The sequence below is a fragment of the Coffea arabica genome, chromosome 2e, assembly GCF_036785885.1.
Source record: "Coffea arabica cultivar ET-39 chromosome 2e, Coffea Arabica ET-39 HiFi, whole genome shotgun sequence".
NCBI classification, from domain to species: domain Eukaryota; kingdom Viridiplantae; phylum Streptophyta; class Magnoliopsida; order Gentianales; family Rubiaceae; genus Coffea; species Coffea arabica.
The window spans coordinates 14,919,904-14,938,489 of record NC_092313.1 but is presented as its reverse complement, the minus strand read 5'-3'; the positions used below and the strand labels follow the sequence as shown (position 1 = coordinate 14,938,489).

Sequence of the window (18,586 nt, the reverse complement as noted above, 5' to 3'; positions counted from 1 at the left end):
TTCTTGAAGGCCGGTAATTTCTGAGCCCGTAGCTACGTTCTCTAATGAGGACGGTTCAAATTCAACTATTTCTCCATCTGCCAGCAAAGAAATTGATGATGCTACCACCTCCACTAACTACTATTCTGGGATTAATTAAATCCATTGAGATTGGATATTTTATTTACAAATGCACCTTTTTATATATGTGAATATGTAATTGCAAGATGGAAGTGACATTATTTTGCTCAGATAGCAGATTAATAAGGCCTTGATTGGAAGATGATCGCGGTATCTGGAGTTTGCTGCATCGAGATCATCAATATGAGTAAGTTTTGAGTACTTGAGCGTGTGATCAAGTTGCCTTTCACAACTTTGAATTACCACTGTGCTAAATCAAATAAACCGTGATTAATTTACGCATGTTAAGAGTGAAAATATAGGGTTTCTTTCTGTAAATTGGCTCAAATCCAGTGGCTGTAAATGATATGGGCTGCGCCGTGCGAATTTCGTAGATAAACAAGGCTGAGCATAGCCAGTGCCAAGTTCACAAGGATATGGCTCAATCAATTTGGAAGCCTCTGCCGCTCCTCCATTGCTGCTGTAATCACTTTTATTCCTCTCATCCTTCTTGTTCTCTGGGCTCCCTCCTTCAGCTCTCCTGCTTTCCCCAAATTTTCTCCAATTATTATATTGTTATGTGTGAGAATTAAAGTTAACTATATATTTTTGTATACATATTGGTTTAAAAAAATCACAATTAATAAGAAGACAAAAGGTTATAAATAGTTAATGAGAAGACAAATGGTTAAATTGATGATTAAATTCACTATTTCATGTCATATTGATTAAGAAAACTCCAAAAAAAAATTTATCGATTATTATAAAAAATATAACAAAAAAGGTTTGCAACTACTAAAATTGATAAAAAATGATGAGAATTTGCTCAGGTTTTATTGGATGCACTAGTTTGACACATTATAGAAATTTTCATCTTCTTAATGTCACAATACAAGTAAGATACGGAACAATAATCTTCCATTTTCAGAGTCTTGTGATTGTAGAATGCAGCAAGATTAAACTTTTAATCGCTTTGTATATAATAAATGTTTCGTACAACTAGCAATTATCTAATTTTACTTATTGTATGGTTCCTTAATCAATATTATACCAACAACTTAGCTTAAATATGATAATCTTCTATCTTCAGAGTTTTACTAAATGCACAATAAATTTTTAATTGCTTTGTATACAATAAACGTTTGTACAACTACCAAATTGCTTAATTTTTTTATTATGCCAATAATCAAAGTTTTACATAGAAATTTAGCATATTAAAGGTTTTAGATCTTGGAAAAATATATTCACATGCAACGCACGTGAGTTATTACCAGTACTTTTAAATGAGCATCCAACAACAACTTTTGTTCTTCTTTTCCTTTCCTTTTTTTAAAAAATAAAAAATAAAAATTTCTCTTCTAAGAAGGCCAAATGTTCTTTTCTTCAAGTAGAAAAGCAGGACATGTTAAATCTCAGTAAGGAGATAAACTGATTCGCAAAAAGAATTCAGAGCAAGATTTTTGCAGCCTAATAAAGTAGGACCTCTGCAGAGAAATGCTGCCTCCAAAATCTTACGGATTTGAATCACACTTTCCTGAACTTTATAATTGAGAAGCAAGGTTTACAGTAACGATATCCTCAGAAGACGTTGACGGTGCATTACTTTCTCTTGCATCAAATGAAATTAAGTTGATTTACTACTTGTCTATCTATCTATCAGTACTGGAAGTCATGGCGCTACTTTCTTTTGTGTCAGATGAAGTGGAAAATGACTGTGGTTCAATTGAACTGAATTGCAACTCATCATACTTGTCTCGCAGTCCTTGAAGATTTAATCCATCATTATAGACACTTGGATCTGAGCTGAACTCCTGAGTACTGATACGACCTTCAAGCATGCCAAGCGCCGCAGACATGGTAGGCCTAAGTGCAGGAGATGGATTAGTGCAGAGAAGAGCCACTTTGATCATTCTTATAGCCTCTCCCTCGTTAATATTGGAACCTAACCGCGGATCCACTAGCTCCACCAAACTTCCTCTTTGCTGCAGAACAAGGGCCTGGCACGACCAGAGGATACAGATTGTGAGAATACGGCTATATAAACTAGAGCAAGAAAGAAAGAGATTGATCATTTCAATCTTAATAACAGCTTTCTGAATACTGGATTTCCTAAAAAACTAATAATTTTCATAACTAAGACGAGCGTTGGGGGGCCAAAGATGCGTATGGTTTAACCATCCCTGCCTGATACCCCCGTCACTTCATTAAAGGCGAACAATTGTAGAAGGCTTACAATAAGCATGGTTCACTACCCCAACTGAATGGAAAGAATATAGACCCCCTCAGCTCATCCACCTTATTGGTATTTTCTGGTTTTTTCAGAAGGAAGAATTGGTTTCTTACCCAATCAAGAAGACAAACATAATCCTCGCTTGGGCGGTATGACATGTTGCTCTTTCCAGCAACAATTTCCAATGCAACTATCCCAAAGCTGTACACGTCTGCTTTGTATGTTAAGTAGCCCCATAGTGCATATTCAGGTGCCATATACCCTCTGTAGAATGAAATATTCCCCTTAATTATCTCTGAAGCTTGTATATTTTCTGAGCATAAAATCAAGCAACTAAAGTTCTATATTTTCAGTTACATTAAACATGGTAGCCTACAATATTAACTGTGAATCACTATAAAGAAAAAGTGAGGCAGCATGAGGTGCAAACAGAAAATTTACGAAATATGCAAACTTTAGTCCTACGTATCAACTCCTAATCAGGGACATTGTTTTGCCAAGTCTCATTGACACTTGACAAGCTTCTTTCCCAGAATAAATTTGAAAGGTGCATACCGCAATTGAAGCTCAAAAACTTGTTTTTTAAATCGTTCATCAGATGTTCATATGAAGAACAAAATATTGAGAATTCATGGACATGAAATTGTGAAGTAAAATTAATCATGTCAATTTCTAATAATTGGTGGATTCTTTTTCACATTTCTAATTGTTTCCACTTTCTGCAATAAGTTGATTTCCGAGCAAGTGACGGTGACTTGCAGAAGAATCACAAATTGACCTAGTTTCAGGTCCAATCACATGATACTACACCATCCAACAATAAGCAACAGTATTTGCAGATTAAGGAAGAAAATTGGAACTCACATCGTTCCTGCGACTCTGGTGCTAATGTGTGTGTTCTCCTCCTCAACAAGTTTGGCTAAACCAAAGTCAGAAATTTTTGGATTGAGTTCTTCATCAAGGAGAATATTGTTGGTTTTGATGTCTCGATGAACAATTTTTAGAGCTGACTCGTCATGTAGGAAAGATAAACCTTTGGCTATTCCAATACATATTTTTTGCCTGGTTGACCAGTCCAATTCGAGCTGCAAGTCCTGTGGACCTGTAACATTCGGGGAAATAACAAATGACATGCTTGCATAGACATCTTAAATCTCAACTGCTACATTTGTTCTTCTATATTCACAAAGAATGAAATACTTCAGTTCATAAAGTTAGTTTCTTCTGAATCTTCACTTGGATGTTTTGCTCAATATTGTAAAAGAAATCAACCTACCAAACACAGCTCGTGCAAGGTTATTGTTTTCCAAGTACTCATAAACCAATAATAGTTGGTCTCCTTCAATGCAACATCCATACAATCTGACAACATTCGGATGAAGTAGACCAGAGATCATTCCTATTTCATTCACAAATTCACGGTTCCCTTGCTTTGATTTTGGAGAAAGTTGCTTAACAGCAATTACAGTACCATCCAATAGCATACCCTGCAGTGCCAAATAAATTTAGGAGCACAAGTAGATTATTAATATCTAAATATTGAACTTTCATGTTTTAATTTTTATGACAACTTAGCATCCACAATGCGAGAAAACATGCCAACAAAAATAAATCATTAAAAAAGAATACATATTTTCCAATAGATACCTTGTACACTGCTCCAAAACCACCTTCTCCAATCTTATTTGTGGCACTAAAGTTGTCAGTTGCAGCTTTAATTTGTCGGTAGGTAAATAAACCAGTCCGCAAGTCTAACCCTCTCAATTCTGGATAAGAACAAGATAAAGAAATTAAACACATCTTTCATGTCCTCTCTCTCTCTCTCCTGTGTAGAAATTTTCGTATTGAGTTCTGGAAAATAGGAGAATGCTGAGAGTACACATAATTATAGTTCTGGATCTATTAGTATATAGAAGGAAGAGTTTTATTACATTATACTTTTATTGCTAAGTAGTTAGGAGTCTCTTAATGCTTCCAATCTCAATCTTGCAATGATTAAAAACATTTAATTTTCATAATTGTAGGTTCAAAAGGCAATGTTGGGAGAAGTTCAAGAAACCTCGAAGCACCTAAACAAAAATCCTAGCGGAAAAGCTTCAAGATCATTGGTTTTACATCTGATAAACTTTTGTTTCTTTTTTTTTTGTTTCTTTCTTTTTCCTGCATGTTCCCATCTTTCAGAAGAATAATTTTAAAATTATAAATTACAACAGCAAGGAGCAAAACTATATATTGAAGCACAAAAATTCATGGATTAACTTTTAAAGTTTGTGTTAGTGTAACAGAAACAAATTATTCTCATCTCTTGTAGCTTAAACTATAAGATGATAGGATATGTCAATATGATGTTCAGACTTCATAGAAAGTGAAGATCTTAGATCAAATCTTAACTGCCACATTTTACAAATTATCACATGCTGGACAAATTGGCTCCTCTATCCAACCCACAGATTAAAACAAAGATTAGATTGCATAAGAGATGAATTAGGTCCCTCTCCAATAATTTAAGAATCCATGTTAATTCAACTATTGGAACCACTAAAGAATCAGGTAATCCAAGACACTAACAAAAAAGGCAGTTGATGCTGTTAATCCATCACTGTTTTCCAGAAAACAGTTACAGTCCTATTTGTCCAAAGGAATAGCAAAAAGACATTCTGAGACTGACCAGGAATGAATTTCTTTCACTTAAGAGTAGGATGTTATTTGTAGTAGGATAAGCCAGAAATAATTGATTTTGTTTATCATCTCCTAAGTAGTAAATCCTCACTGGACAACAGTGATGAACATGGTGCCGTGGGTAAATCACTTAAAACATGTCAAACATGTCAAATTGATAATGTTCAGAAATTGGGTAACTCTAGAATGTTGTCCATCATCCAACTATGCTATATCAGAAAGGACTTGAATGTAAGTCATGCATCAAATAGTCAAAAAGTTTGGCTGCAGATTTACAGAACCTTCTTCCCTGGAGATCTTTTGTCTTGAATGCCATCTCCTCCAAGCAAAACCAAGAATGCTGAGTACAATTAACAATGTAGAAGCCACTGTTCCCACTGCTATGAAAATCTTCTTTTTCCCTTTGGAAGGAGGGTTAAATTCTATGCATCAATTTAGCAAATATAGTTGTTAGACAACAGTAGTGGCTACCTTCTACCAACATAATATAACAGCATATGAGTAATGAATTTAATTTGAGAATTAAATTGCAAAAATAACATGTTGAGATCCAGGTATCTTTCCAATCTACAAATAGGATCTAAGCCAGCACATAACAATCTATTGGACAATTCATGCTCTTACCTGCAATAAATATTTTGAATATATAACATGTAAGTCCACGTAAAAATATGCATGAACACACTAAAACTAAGAGCCGTGACCGAAATGGGTAGCTCATGCAGACAAATTTGAATGTCGAATAAGAATTACCAGATACCACTGAAATAGCAGATATCAGAGGACCATATGTTCCTCTAGTTGGAACAGCTGTTGATCCTTTTCCAGAATAATGAAAGCGTATCTCCAGAATTCCATCCTTTACAACCACTCCAGTATACTCTTCCTTTGCAACTCTATCAACTCCTTGTGCTTCCTTTTCAATATTAAAATCTTTTAATTTCCGTTCATCCTGTGACAAACGAAACAACAAAACTCAGAAGCTATAGCCTTCAACATAAGATGTCCAAAGTTGTGGTTATTCTACCTGGACGTAGACATCAAACATCCGTCTTCCAAGACTTTGAAATGATTGATCATCTCTAAGAATTATCTCCGCAAAGTAAAGTGTCACAGTATAGTTTCCATTTGCTAAACACCGACCATAGTAAGTGAGAGATAAAGGAGATAGTCTAGCTGTCGTGTACAAATCAGAGTCATTTACTCGTAGAACAGAGACATTATTTGCTGTGTAATTAGCTATAGAAGTGGTGACATCCCAGAAGTCACCAGTACTACTGGTTCCCCAGTTCTCTTTCGAGGGAACGAATTTTGCAGCACCAGCTGAATCTTCATCTGCCTCAAAAACTTTATTTCCAATTACAGTACTCTTTCCACCACAGTTTACATGCAATGAGTAGTAATCTACAAAAGCCAAAAACAAATGAACTATCATAGGTATAATCCTTGAACATATTCATTCAAAAATTGCAGACTGATGTCTTCTAACACGACTTGTCTATTAGACATAGTATATGCTACTTCACCATATAGTTGTCAACAAGAAAGGAGAAACTTCCTAAGAAGTATCAGGAGAAGTTCAACACCTTGACTAGGTTAAGAAAATCAACTCTAACTTTCCTAAAGGACATAATCAGTTACCTTTCGAACAGGGGAAACTCTGCAGCAGACATTTACCCAGCTCTCTGCAGTAGGTCATTGTTGGGTGAAAGATGCAAATTGTTGATATTGAGGCATAGAATATTAAAAGCATAAACACAACTTATTTGTATGGAAGTGTCAAAACTTACGATGTTTTTCCCCCAGTAAAGCTTTTGAACAAGTTTCTGACAAACATCAGAAAGAAACTTCAAGTCCTAGGAGAAGCAAAATGTGGAAAGGAAGAATACATGGCAAAGATTAGAGGCATACAGGGTTTCCCGACAAGTTGATGGCTCAGAGCTCTCAGAGAAGTTATTGTAAGAAAGATCTATCTGGCTGGAAACAAGCATAGACCATTAGCATTTCTTGCAATCCTATGAACCGATGTAAGAGAAAGTCCAATGCTTAAAGTTGTAGGAAGCGTCATTAAGTGCAGAATGATCAGCGATCATTAAAAAAGTTCATAGAGATAAATAGTCTATTTTTTAATCAATGTCAGTTAGTAACAAAAACAATCTGAACAAAAAGTAAGCTGAACTTTCTATTGGATCATAAGGTCAACAGCAATCTTATAGCCATATTCTTGACCAATGTACCCGTCAGTACGGATGTCCATCCAATTTTTTTTCAGGTTATGCTTTTGATCTTGAATATGACAATCCAGGAAGGTAATCTCATCTTATCATGATCCCAAACAAGTAATGAGTGGAAGGTTTTCAAATTTTCTAAGCGGGATTAAGAGTGTAATGTCTTATATTTTAGTGTTCCCATCTTTGTTGTCCCCTTTTAGTTTCCCTACCACATTTTAACAATGTCTTCTCTGTGATCTACAAAATCACAAATTGGAAAACAAGCTACTATTGGATAGATTATCTAGTTTATTTATGTATGGCAAGGAAATGGAATCAGTAAGAAGGAATCCACCAATTCATGAGATTAGGGACAGGAGCATTTTGGTGGACCTAACCTATCCACTTCATTGTACTGTGAAGCATAACTCTTACTAAAAATTTATACATATGTGTAGTTAGTTAGAATGAAGAATATAACAAGCTAAGAGCCACAACCCAGCCTCTAATATGGCCTTTCAATTCTTTCCTATTCTTGTCTAGAAAAAGGAAGTACGATATGTCTTTATTGTTCAAGCTCTCTTCTTTGTCGAAATGAACCAAAAATTTGAACTTTTCAGCTGTCATTCCCTTATCTCTGCCTTTGGCTGTACACATCTCAGCTTCACTGAACTTTCTTAGATTATAAAGTACGGATCTATCCAGGGTAGGGGCATCAATGCAGCATGTTTAGAATCGATATGGGTACTTATGTTGTTAATTGTCATATAGGAGAAAGTGTATTTCAGACGTCTAATGAAGCTATACAAAATTTATTAAAAAAAAGGGTCCATTTTGGCTAAATACTTTCATAGTTTCCTTTACTGATGTCATTACATCTTTATGTGGAAAATTGTCTTTCAATTTATGCTATTAAGCACTCTAAAGATCTACTTTGTATCTGCAGATATCGTAGAAGTTATGTTATTCAATCAGTAAGATGCACAATTTGATTTATTGGATTAATAACATTAGCATCTAAAGCACATAAAGACTATGGCTACAAATATCCAACTAGTCTTCTACATTTTTCAGGAGTTATTCTAACCCAACCTATTATTCACACATTATCCACAGACTACAAGTCATCATTACATTTTCATTTAAGTATACCATTCTGATGAAGGATATACTATAACCCAGGCCTTAGTTCTTGTGTTTCTTAGTTTTGCTTATGTGCTATGTTGTCTTTTTCTGCAAACCAAAAGACTCCCTCATTGCAACTGATAACTTGCAGAACTCATTCAAATTTCTATAGACTTGTAATATTGTTGACACTTTAAAAAGCATCTTAAAGAAGAAGAACTTCATTAGCTTCTTTATGCAAGTAAATCTTTTCTTTCTTTTTTCGTTTAATATACATTTCTGTAATAATCATACGTAGCCCCATATTCATGTCCCATTAGATACTAGTTTGCCAAATGTCATGTGTGGTACAACTCCCTGCCAATTCTTCAGAAACGAGTTCTGCCCGTGGATGAATATCAATACTATAATTGTTTGATTTCATACATTTCTCATGGATCAAATGTATTCAAACTATAACTCCAGCTCTTTCCAAGTTCCAACAGCAGCCAGGTTAAAGTAAAAATTTACTAATGTACAGAATAACCACAAATAATAGGCATTATAGGAAAACAGCAGTTATTAAGATTTCTGCAAGATTCCAAACAGAGCAGTAGAGCACAAGGTTTTTAGATGAGAATGAAATCCATCACATCTCATCAGAAACAAAACTATGCAATACCATGTGCTGTCTCTTTCACATCTAAATTAGTTGCCGGCGATTAAAGTAAAGAACCTCTTCCTATTATTAGATTAATCAAAAAGGTGCAGAATGAAACTTACTGCTGTGTATCTCTACCCGTGATCCAGTCTGGAATCGTCCCAGAAAGAGAGTTTCTTGTCAAATACCTAGTTAGTTACAGAGTATTGTGTCGTTAGTAAAAATTAAATTGAAGTTCAACTAACAGTACATAAATTGGAGGCAAATTTTGTATAACTCTTTTACGATAGAATGCTAGCGTCCCAGCAAGAATATATAATATAAGATGAAACAGCTCTCCATATATCTGATTTCACCAAAGATATGTAAACTAAACACCAGAATTACATAACTTGATACCAATGTACATTGGAGCAGATTATTATATTTTCTTCTTTTGAATGACAAAAATGATTCAGCAAGCATGCAAAAGAAACTTTCTCAAAATATAGACTACTTACGTTAATTTCATCAGACATTTATTTCTGCATACAGAACAGAAGATATATACTAGGTTTTACCAGCATTGTTTGTGAAGACATTAGTATGTTATTGCTTACATGAACTGCAGACCTTCCAGACCTTCAAGATTGGGAACCTCTCCTTCAAGTTTGTTGAAACTTAGATCCCTAGAATTAAAGCATGATACGCATAGTCCATCAAAGAAAAGTCACTGACAATAGACAAAGCAGAAAGTACAAATGACAGATGAAATAATAAAGAGAATCACTCCATCACTTAAAGCTACAAGATGGCAAAAGGACGATTCAATTGGTATTTAAAAATTTGCTAAACTGCCATTTCAATTGGTTTTAATAGTTTAAATCTGTGGTTCATTTCTTATTTCTTCTTTTAAGTAGTCAACAGAACCATGTACTATATCAGATGGAACACTTTCAAGGCATATATGAAAGCAAAAACACCAATTAGTGGAGAACTCTTTTCACGTGTATAACTGAACATCAAAATAACTTCCCTATCTCATGATGCAATCTCCTGAAATTCTGAACATGAACTGAAAGGAGAGTAACATCTATGTAAACAAGATAAGAAAAGAGATATACAGAGTCTGTAATGTCATCATATTAATGATGTAATATGGAATTTTCCCAACCAAATTGCAGCTCCTTAGCATCCTGTAAACAATAACTACTATCATCCAAAAGATGTTGATTAAAATAGATTCAATAAATGATTGTAGAACTGTATGAGACTCACAACTTCTGCATGCTTGTCATGTCTCTCAGCAGTGGAAAATCTGAAGCACCTCCCCCTAAATCACTGATCCTTCTGCAGAAAAAGCCGCTAGGGTTAATAATTTACAGCAACTCCATTTCTCTGTCTAAAAACATGATGTTAGGGAGGAGGAGGGTGAGAAGATTTAACTCACAGTTCCGTCAAGTTTTTTAAGACAGAAATGCTAGGAGGTATAGGTCCTTGAAAACCACTAGCTTGAAGCTCTCTGTTGACAGTGGATGGGAATCAAATCCGGTGTTGCAGCAAGAATTAGATGTTCAAAATGTATTGAGATATAGGCTTACAATTTTGTTAGATTTTTCCAACTTGAAAAATCAGGTAAGTTTCCTGTGAAGTTGTTACTGCTTAGCCTACTGCACTGGCCAGAAGCCAAGAAGAGTAAACATATAGGAAGATGAAAAGATAACAACAGTTCATCACAACATGTATTTTACTCTATAGGCGCTCAAGTTAACGTACAGTTCTGTCAATTTTGTCAGGTTATTGAGTTCCTTTGGCAACTGACCAGTGAGATTGTTTGCATTAAGTATGCTGCAATAATCAGGGAAAAAGCTTATGAGACCATAACAAGCGCAAGAATGAACTGTCGCAGATAGATTCAGTTAACAAGTGAGAAGTAATTAAATGGAAGGGCTAACAGATTCTCCAAATTGACCAGCTTCCCTAGCTCTGCTGGCACCGTCCCATTAAACATATTGTTCTCCAAGCTCCTGAAATTTTGAAGCTTCAAAAGATTAGATATCTTTCATAGCACATTGATCTGAAGTACAAAGACTGCATCGAGGTGATCTTCATTTCCAGCTACAAAATGCATTGTGTCTTTGGGAGGGGAGGGGGAGGGAGAAGCATACATATATACAAGTGTTTTCAGATTTCCCAAGTAGCCTGGGATCGGCCCAGATAAGCGATTTACAATAACAGACCTGCAATAGTTTCAATAGGTTCAGATACAAACAGGTGTTGTATATATTAAAAGTTGAAGCATCAGTCATAAGTAACGCTCACAGGTATTCTAACTGTGTAGATGCCCATTCAAGGGGAATTGTACCACTGAGATAGTTCCTTGTGAGATCACTGTAGATAAAACATCAAACTTAGTTACACAAAGCAGCAGGCTGATTTCTTCTCATACAAACAAAAGAAAATCGGGGATGGTGTCAGTACATTGTGTTGAGATATGGTAACTTTGCTAATGATGGTGGAAGGACTCCTTGTAAATTCTGTCCTTTGAGGAATCTGTGACAGAGAATTAGATAGCAGGACAAAGATTGAAATCTAAAACTACAATAATGAGATGCGAATCAATCCATTTTCTTGCTCTGGCAAGTAGAGCTCTAAAATGAAATTATCAAAAGAACACATCAGGACTTTTCTTGCATTGAAAGAGGAACAGATACTCACAAAAGTCAAATCAGAGGACAACCTAACATATTGCAGACGTGAAGGTTCAGATTAATATTCTAACATATCATTAAACTTCATTAGATTAATCACGGTATTAGGCTATATAAGCTACCACTTAGTTGGGAATCAGATAATGCAGCAGCAAATGGTGTATAATCCTTGTCTAAGAATGAGAATTTGAAGAGTGCAATCTAAAGTTGCGCAAATGAGATGAACTACAATCCGTTTTCCAGCTATCCAAGTCGAGCCCCAAAACAAAGGTTCCAAAACAGTATATCGATAATTTGATTCTTGTTTTAAAAGAGAAAAAATTTGCATAGCAGAAGTCAAAGAAGAGTATAAACAAACATAACACAGACATAAGCAATCAAATGGTCTAACACATTATTAAACTTCATCAGATTAGCCATTGTATTAGCCACTTCTTAGTTGAGATAAGAGAATCAAACATTATTCAGTAGATAAGCGTATATGTTACTCGTCTAAGAATCAGAGTTCGATTCTCAACATCTCTTTTCCCCTTCCCCACTCGCTTCTTCCTTCGTAATCCTCCACCTTCCCCCCTTCCCATCTTTTAAATGAATGTAAGTTATCAACTAATATTATTCATGGAACAAACTAAATTACATACACAAAGGCACAAGAATTGCTGCTGAGGGTTCAATCTAACGTCACCAGCATATTGCTGTATAATAAGAAGTTCTCAATCTTCATTATTAGTGACAGAGGAAAAACATGCATCATTTCAGTTGTTTGAAAAAACAAAAGAATTCTACTGGAAAAGTCAATGATTAGAAATTTGTGCAAAAGAGAAGCTTACATTTTTGTTACGTGACATACACCACCTGGAAAAGAACAATTGCAGATGACAGAATTGTTATACTGTGGCATATCAATCCTTCTTGAAGTATTCCAGTTTGAGTTCCCATCACAAGGGTTTAGACTGAAATTCCAATCCTTTTTGCCCAGTTGACTAGCAATTTCCTTGAGAGCATCAACTGTGCAAAACCAAGTTCTTGTTAACGGAGGAAAAAAAAAAAGAGGACAAGGGAACATTGTAAGATAAGATTAAATAGGGAAAGTATATAAGTACAAAGAAAGATAATAATTATCAATATATGTATATACATGACAGGTTAAATAAATTTTAGAAGAACTAACGAGTTCTCACTAGGCAGACCCGTTACAAAAATCTTGTTATTTTAAATCAGTGAACTCAAATTAATTACACTTGATTTTGCATAAATCATTTGCATGCATGGAATTGGAAGGGGAACAGGAATATTTCACTTGCTCTTTGGAGAAACGAAACTTTCGCCTGCACACAGGTTTTTTTATGAGGCAAATTCTTTTTTTTTTCTTTTTTTACAAGGCAAATTCTCTAGTGCCGACATACATTTTGGCATGTGGCCACTAGTACCCAAAACCAAGAATTGAGTAATCAAAAGTATGATCAAGGGTAATATTGGTATTTTTTAATGGTAAATATTTCCATAGATAGTGATTAATATTTGGCGTTGTAGATTTGGTACTATGGCAGGAATACTTTTATAGTGTTACGTGCGGTTTTTTTGAAGTGAATTATTTGACAGCTAAAAATGAAATGAAGGATGCAGTGCAACTTTTATGTGATGTCCAAGTGACATTTTTTGAAACCTCAAGATATTTCAGTAAAAGTATTACTCTTTGAAACATGACAAATAAATACAAAAACCTGTGTATACAACAAGATATCTATTATAGTAGCATTTATGCATCATCAGTTAAAATTTGTTCATTAAACTATTATTTATATCCAAATTTGTATCCTATGAAGTAAAATTTAACCAATATTTCATGTTCATTCGTTCTCCTTGTCACATTTCTTTGCTGCATAGCTGAACCTTCTTGAATGACCAATTTTGCAACTTAACATTGTTTTCTTTGTCCCATGACGTTCTAACTCAACGACTTTTGGGTAAGATATAATGTGGTAAAAACAAGATTTTGATCATCCCCATATGTTTGTGTTTTTTTTATAATAAAAAGTTTAGATGGATCGGATTTTGATCAAAATCATGAGTCAGGATATGTTCTCGGGACTCTAAGTCGCAATTGTTACAAGATCCCCATATGTTAATCAGCAAGAAACAAAAGTGGAAATGCTAGAAGATTAATTAAATATCTAATGCGAGGCACAACTTTGTAACAGTTGGAGATTGCACCTGGTGGTGTGCCTATTTGGTGCAATTATTGACTCGTACATTTAAAATATTGGGCCAAGTCATTTGTTTGACTCTTACAACTATTTAAGAATCTAAAAGTTTTTAATTTAAAATTACATTATGCGTATTCTATATTTAGAAAGGGCTGTTGTTCTGCATTATTTTATTTGATTATAGAGGCAAAACAGATGCAGCATCTTTCGACCCCAGAATTTTCTTATCAAAGGCTTGGCTTCATATCTAGAACCTTGAGAGAAATAAATCAACTACTTCAAGTCATGAATGTACATGAACAAGCAGTTGAGAAGAAATCAGCCCAGAACACCCCACCCTCCAAAACCAACAAAGAAGGAAAAGAAAAAATCCATTGCACTAGTTGTAACTCCAAGCTGAAATCAAGATTCAAGCAAGAAACTTCATGTTTTGGTGAACAATTTCTCAGCTGCAAATGGCTAATATAAAAAATGATGGAAGACAAGAATCCACCATTCCAATCATATTTCCACCAAGTGAATTCACAGTGTCAAAATGGTATCAATGTTCAACAAATTTAAGCCTTCCAACAAAGTGAACTTGGGAAAAGAAACAAGTGTTGTGAATTGAAGGAGAAAGAATTGCACTTACCTTCCTGTTTAGGAAGAAATCCACTCTGAGCTTCACTGCAACTTGCCTGGAAGAGCAATACGATGGAGAAAATGAGCAAGAAAACTAAGATGATTTGTGATGAAGAGTGAGATATCGTTCTTTCTGCCATCTCCTCTCACTTCGACTAAGTCATTACTCTAACCAAAGCATGCAAATTATGTAATCCAACTATATATATAGAGATATATGTATAGTCGAAACTAGAGAGGAAGAGAGATGATTTTGATATTTGAGTTTTAGTAGGTTTGACAATTAAAAGCGTTGAAAATTGAAAGGGACATCTGAGTCAAGTTTCCTTGGACGGTTTCCGAGGTTTATTATACATTTTTGTAATAAGGTAATGCATTTATTTCAAAGGCTCTAAATTTGGTGTCGTAAAAGTTTGTAGTTACATAAATTTGGATGTAGTATCTTCTGTATATTGAGTGTTTTGGGACATAAATTCAATATATTTATCGCACATATATTTTCATTTCCTCTGGAAATAACAACTAAAAATTGAAATAAAAGATGCCTGAGATTGAGACATTACAAAGATTTGAAGGTTTGTTTGTAACCTTCATTTCCTATATATTTAATCATTGGTCTTTATTTTTTCAAAGTTTTTGGCTGAATTAGAATTTGTCATATGATCTCATTTACGGGTACTCTATATTGATGTGTTGCTTGACTACGTATATGCACGTTTACGTCAAGAGGCCTGCAGAGGAGGCAGGAGTTTGCCTGTATAATTGATTGGTCAACGGCGTAGCGTATAATATGCCACAGTCGACATTCTCCGGTACGAATTGGTGTTCATCTATTCATATTCACAAGGAAAATATTTGTTTGGACAGAAATTATTTGTCAAAAAATTATTTATTTGCATAATAAATGTATTTTTTTAATATACCATTTTATCTTTTTCACTCTTTTTTTTATTTCACATACATTATATCGCAAAAAAATATTACAGTAATTATTTTAAATAAGTCCCTCTCCAATACCAATTACATATAATTGTCAACCTTAGCCTTTTTTTTTAAAATCAAAAAATAGGAGGAGGAGGAGGAGGAGGTTACTGCATTTCAAAACCAAGCTAGGTGGGCTAATTTTCAACGGTTCACGATGATTCTTATAAATTGTTTATAAGTGCCAAGTTGTCGGCAATGAGACTCAAATCTAAAATATTTTTAGATAAGGCAAATGTATTTGATTAATTGAACCAACTTTGTTGGCAATTTTAGCTACCAAATCATTCCCATGATTTACCCATTCTTTGCTTTACGAAAACAAATGTGAGTTTCCTAGTCTCTCTAATATAATTTGCAAAGAGACATCCCATTAAGAGTAAGCAACAAATTAACTCATAGTATCGAGAGGAAATTCTTAGACATATTGGATGGTTGGAGCATAATATTTCACATCATCCTTATTCTTAGACATATTGAAAAAATGATCTTCCTTAAATGACAATTCTGAGTTTTGGCTTCTCAAAGTAGAGCACAACTTGCTCACCACTAACTGACAATAAATTCGGGGCACACCATTCGGAATTTGCAATTACTGAAATCTGGCAACACATACGGCAATCAAATGTAATGTACAGTAGTAGTATTTTGCTAAGTGTAGGAAATGGACAAATTTTGCTAAAGCTGTACAAACAGGGTTCCTGTTTGTATATCTCGACTTGTGGGTATTTGTAGAAAATGTTGTACCAAACTTTATCAAAATTTTCCACAAACCACAATAGTAGTTGTGTGGGCCGCAATCAGTAATTTTGATAAGAGTATAATACACGGTCTGAAATTTGATTTCAAATTTAAAATCAAATTTAAGATGAATTAATGTGTATATAAATCTTGAAAAATAGGAGAAAATCAAGATTTTAATCTAACCCTTTACTTCTTTTTTTTAGCCCTCTCATCTCTCTCCATACTCAACTATCAGGAATAGAATTCGAATTTTAGATATAGTACCGGAGATTTGGAGAAGATTTTAAGAGTTCTTTCTTAGCCACTAGACTAGCCATCTAACTCTTTATTCTTTAGTCACTTAAACATCAATTCAAAACACCGGTACTATATCTAAAATTGATTTTTCGGAATTCAAATTGTATATTGCCACTCATTCCAATTAACATTGTCTATAGATACATGACACCGACGGTTCATTTATCAAATCTTGAGAAAAAAAGCACTTTAGACCATTTTATCTGGTTGATTAGTCTCTTGGAATAAAAGGTAGCTGAACTTGAAAATGGAGAGAAGAATAGATTAGGTGTTACAGGAGAAAAAAAAATTAAGTGAGAGGTCTTTGAGACCTCCCACTCATAAGAACTTGAAATTGCTTTCACTGATTTGAAAATTTATCTGACTAAACTAATTAAGTAATCCTAGTATTATCCACTGGCTCTAGAGTTTCATTTCGAATCAGACTTCCCTTTTATCTTATGCCGCCATTGAACATTCAAACGTTATAAAAGACTAATCAGCTCCGACAAATGTCTAGTTCTGATTCTTGAGTGTGTCATATGATAATTCTCCATTGCCTTTACAATTAATTGTTATTTCTATCATCAACCACCGTGCAGTTTACCTCAACCATTGCATCGAAACATCATGGTAGACGTAATAGTAGGGAAGATGGAGACATCTGCAAATGTAGACGATTTTACATATGAATCGTACTAAAAATAATAAAGATAGTCCCATGGTGATATCAATTAATTTCAATAGATCTGCACAACTCTCTACACAAAAATCAGTTAACTCTTTCTTTTCTTTGGCTAAACAATAGAAGTAAAAATTTGCTAGTAATTTCTTTATGATAAGCTACAGTTCTGGTAAGGAGTGAGATCACTTTCTTGCGCCTGTTTGGATTGCAATTTTCTGAAATTTTTGTAAAAAAATATATTGTAGCGATTTGATATATTTTAGTCATGCAAACCTTGTCAATTGTCAGTATGTTTATTATTTTCCTTCTTTTAATCTAAATGATTTGGGTAAATTGGATATTATAGCTATGTGCTGGTAAACAATAAATCAACGTATTAGTTGCTCTATATTTTGTGCCAAAAAAATAGCCCATGTAGAAAATAAACCAGCATATAAGGCCCTCCATAATTTTGAAATTAATTGAAAAAAAAATTGCAATTTTCTTCCCAATATTTAGTTCTGCATCATGCAACTACAAAATCACGCATTTTGACCCAAAAAAAAGTTATTTCTAATTCTTTGATTTAAGTTTATGTTTCAAGGATCATTTCGCTAGATTCAAAATTACAGAGGGGTGAATATGCTGCTTTGATTTTCATAAAAGAGGGTAATGTACATTTTAAACATATATACGTATGTATGTGTGTGTGTGTGTGTATATATATATATATATATATTACTTCTCTGAGAGGATTTCTTGAATATAAATGTCAAGATACTATTACAATCCGTTTCTGATATATCATAAGTCTGGATTTAGTTCTTTGACACTAATGCAAATTGTTAATGGCGTTACTGTCTGTATCATAATAGGGTTTTCTTTTCACATGTGCTAAATGGAAGTTTGTTAAAACACCAAATTAAATCACCACCCAAACTATCATGTAAATACAAATGATAATAATTATTACCCTCTCTTGAATTTATTCATTTTTCCTAATTAACTTTACTTTTTTTAAAAAAAATTAATACCTAAACTACATATTAACGTACAAGTGCCTATTTATCATAACATTGATACCATTTTTAAATGTACAAATTTAGAATTTCTCTTTAAATAAATAGTTAAGTGTTGTTCCAATAGATGAACAATGCATATGGGTTTATTCGCCAAACTTGGTACCCAGATGTAGACGTTGAAACCTATTGTCCCGCTTATATTTAGACAATCTCTCATCTAACTACTGTTTCAAAAGACAAAAACTGCTTTTTCCCTGTTGAGTATCTTTCAGACAATATTGTGAAAGGGAGTGATAAGAAACTCAATTTAGAAGTAGGTTTGGACATAATAACAAATCCCATGTGTGCACAAAGTCTGTAGTCAATGCGATAGAAGTCTTGCTCCCATGTGAAGTTGA

At 34.1% G+C, this 18,586-nt stretch overlaps 1 protein-coding gene and 1 long non-coding RNA gene across 2 annotated transcripts; one reads left to right on the top strand and one right to left on the bottom strand.

The window, feature by feature from the left end:
- The first annotated feature begins 322 nt into the window (after nt 1–322).
- On the top strand, nt 323–2,197 carry LOC140036711 (uncharacterized). Its single transcript, XR_011840254.1, has 2 exons — nt 323–582; nt 1,796–2,197. It is a non-coding gene; the product is annotated as an uncharacterized lncRNA (long non-coding RNA).
- On the bottom strand, nt 1,598–14,660 carry LOC113731115 (probable LRR receptor-like serine/threonine-protein kinase At1g07650). The gene is made up of 24 exons (XM_027256199.2): nt 14,512–14,660; nt 12,504–12,681; nt 11,444–11,515; nt 11,285–11,353; nt 11,131–11,202; nt 10,918–10,989; nt 10,739–10,810; nt 10,564–10,632; nt 10,413–10,484; nt 10,241–10,312; nt 10,087–10,158; nt 9,583–9,651; nt 9,106–9,171; nt 6,920–6,985; nt 6,799–6,834; nt 6,650–6,693; nt 6,036–6,412; nt 5,762–5,960; nt 5,290–5,430; nt 3,977–4,095; nt 3,606–3,816; nt 3,194–3,431; nt 2,443–2,593; nt 1,598–2,096 (listed from the first exon to the last, which is right to left on the bottom strand). The coding sequence occupies exons 1-24, from the start codon at nt 14,639–14,641 to the stop codon at nt 1,749–1,751; spliced, it is 3,015 nt and encodes a 1,004-aa protein (XP_027112000.1). The 5' UTR covers nt 14,642–14,660; the 3' UTR covers nt 1,598–1,748.
- Between the last annotated feature and the right edge of the window lie 3,926 nt (nt 14,661–18,586).

What these genes read in the sequence shown, in the direction of transcription:
- LOC113731115 (XM_027256199.2), bottom strand. Translation starts at nt 14,641, where the DNA reads ATGGCAGAAAGAACGATATCTCACTCTTCATCACAAATCATCTTAGTT. An exon ending in TTACCATATCTCAACACAAT is followed by an intron (nt 11,354 to 11,443) that starts GTACTGACACCA and finishes TTTTATCTACAG; the next exon opens with TGATCTCACAAGGAACTATC. An exon ending in CCTTGCACGAGCTGTGTTTG is followed by an intron (nt 3,432 to 3,605) that starts GTAGGTTGATTT and finishes CGAATGTTACAG; the next exon opens with GTCCACAGGACTTGCAGCTC.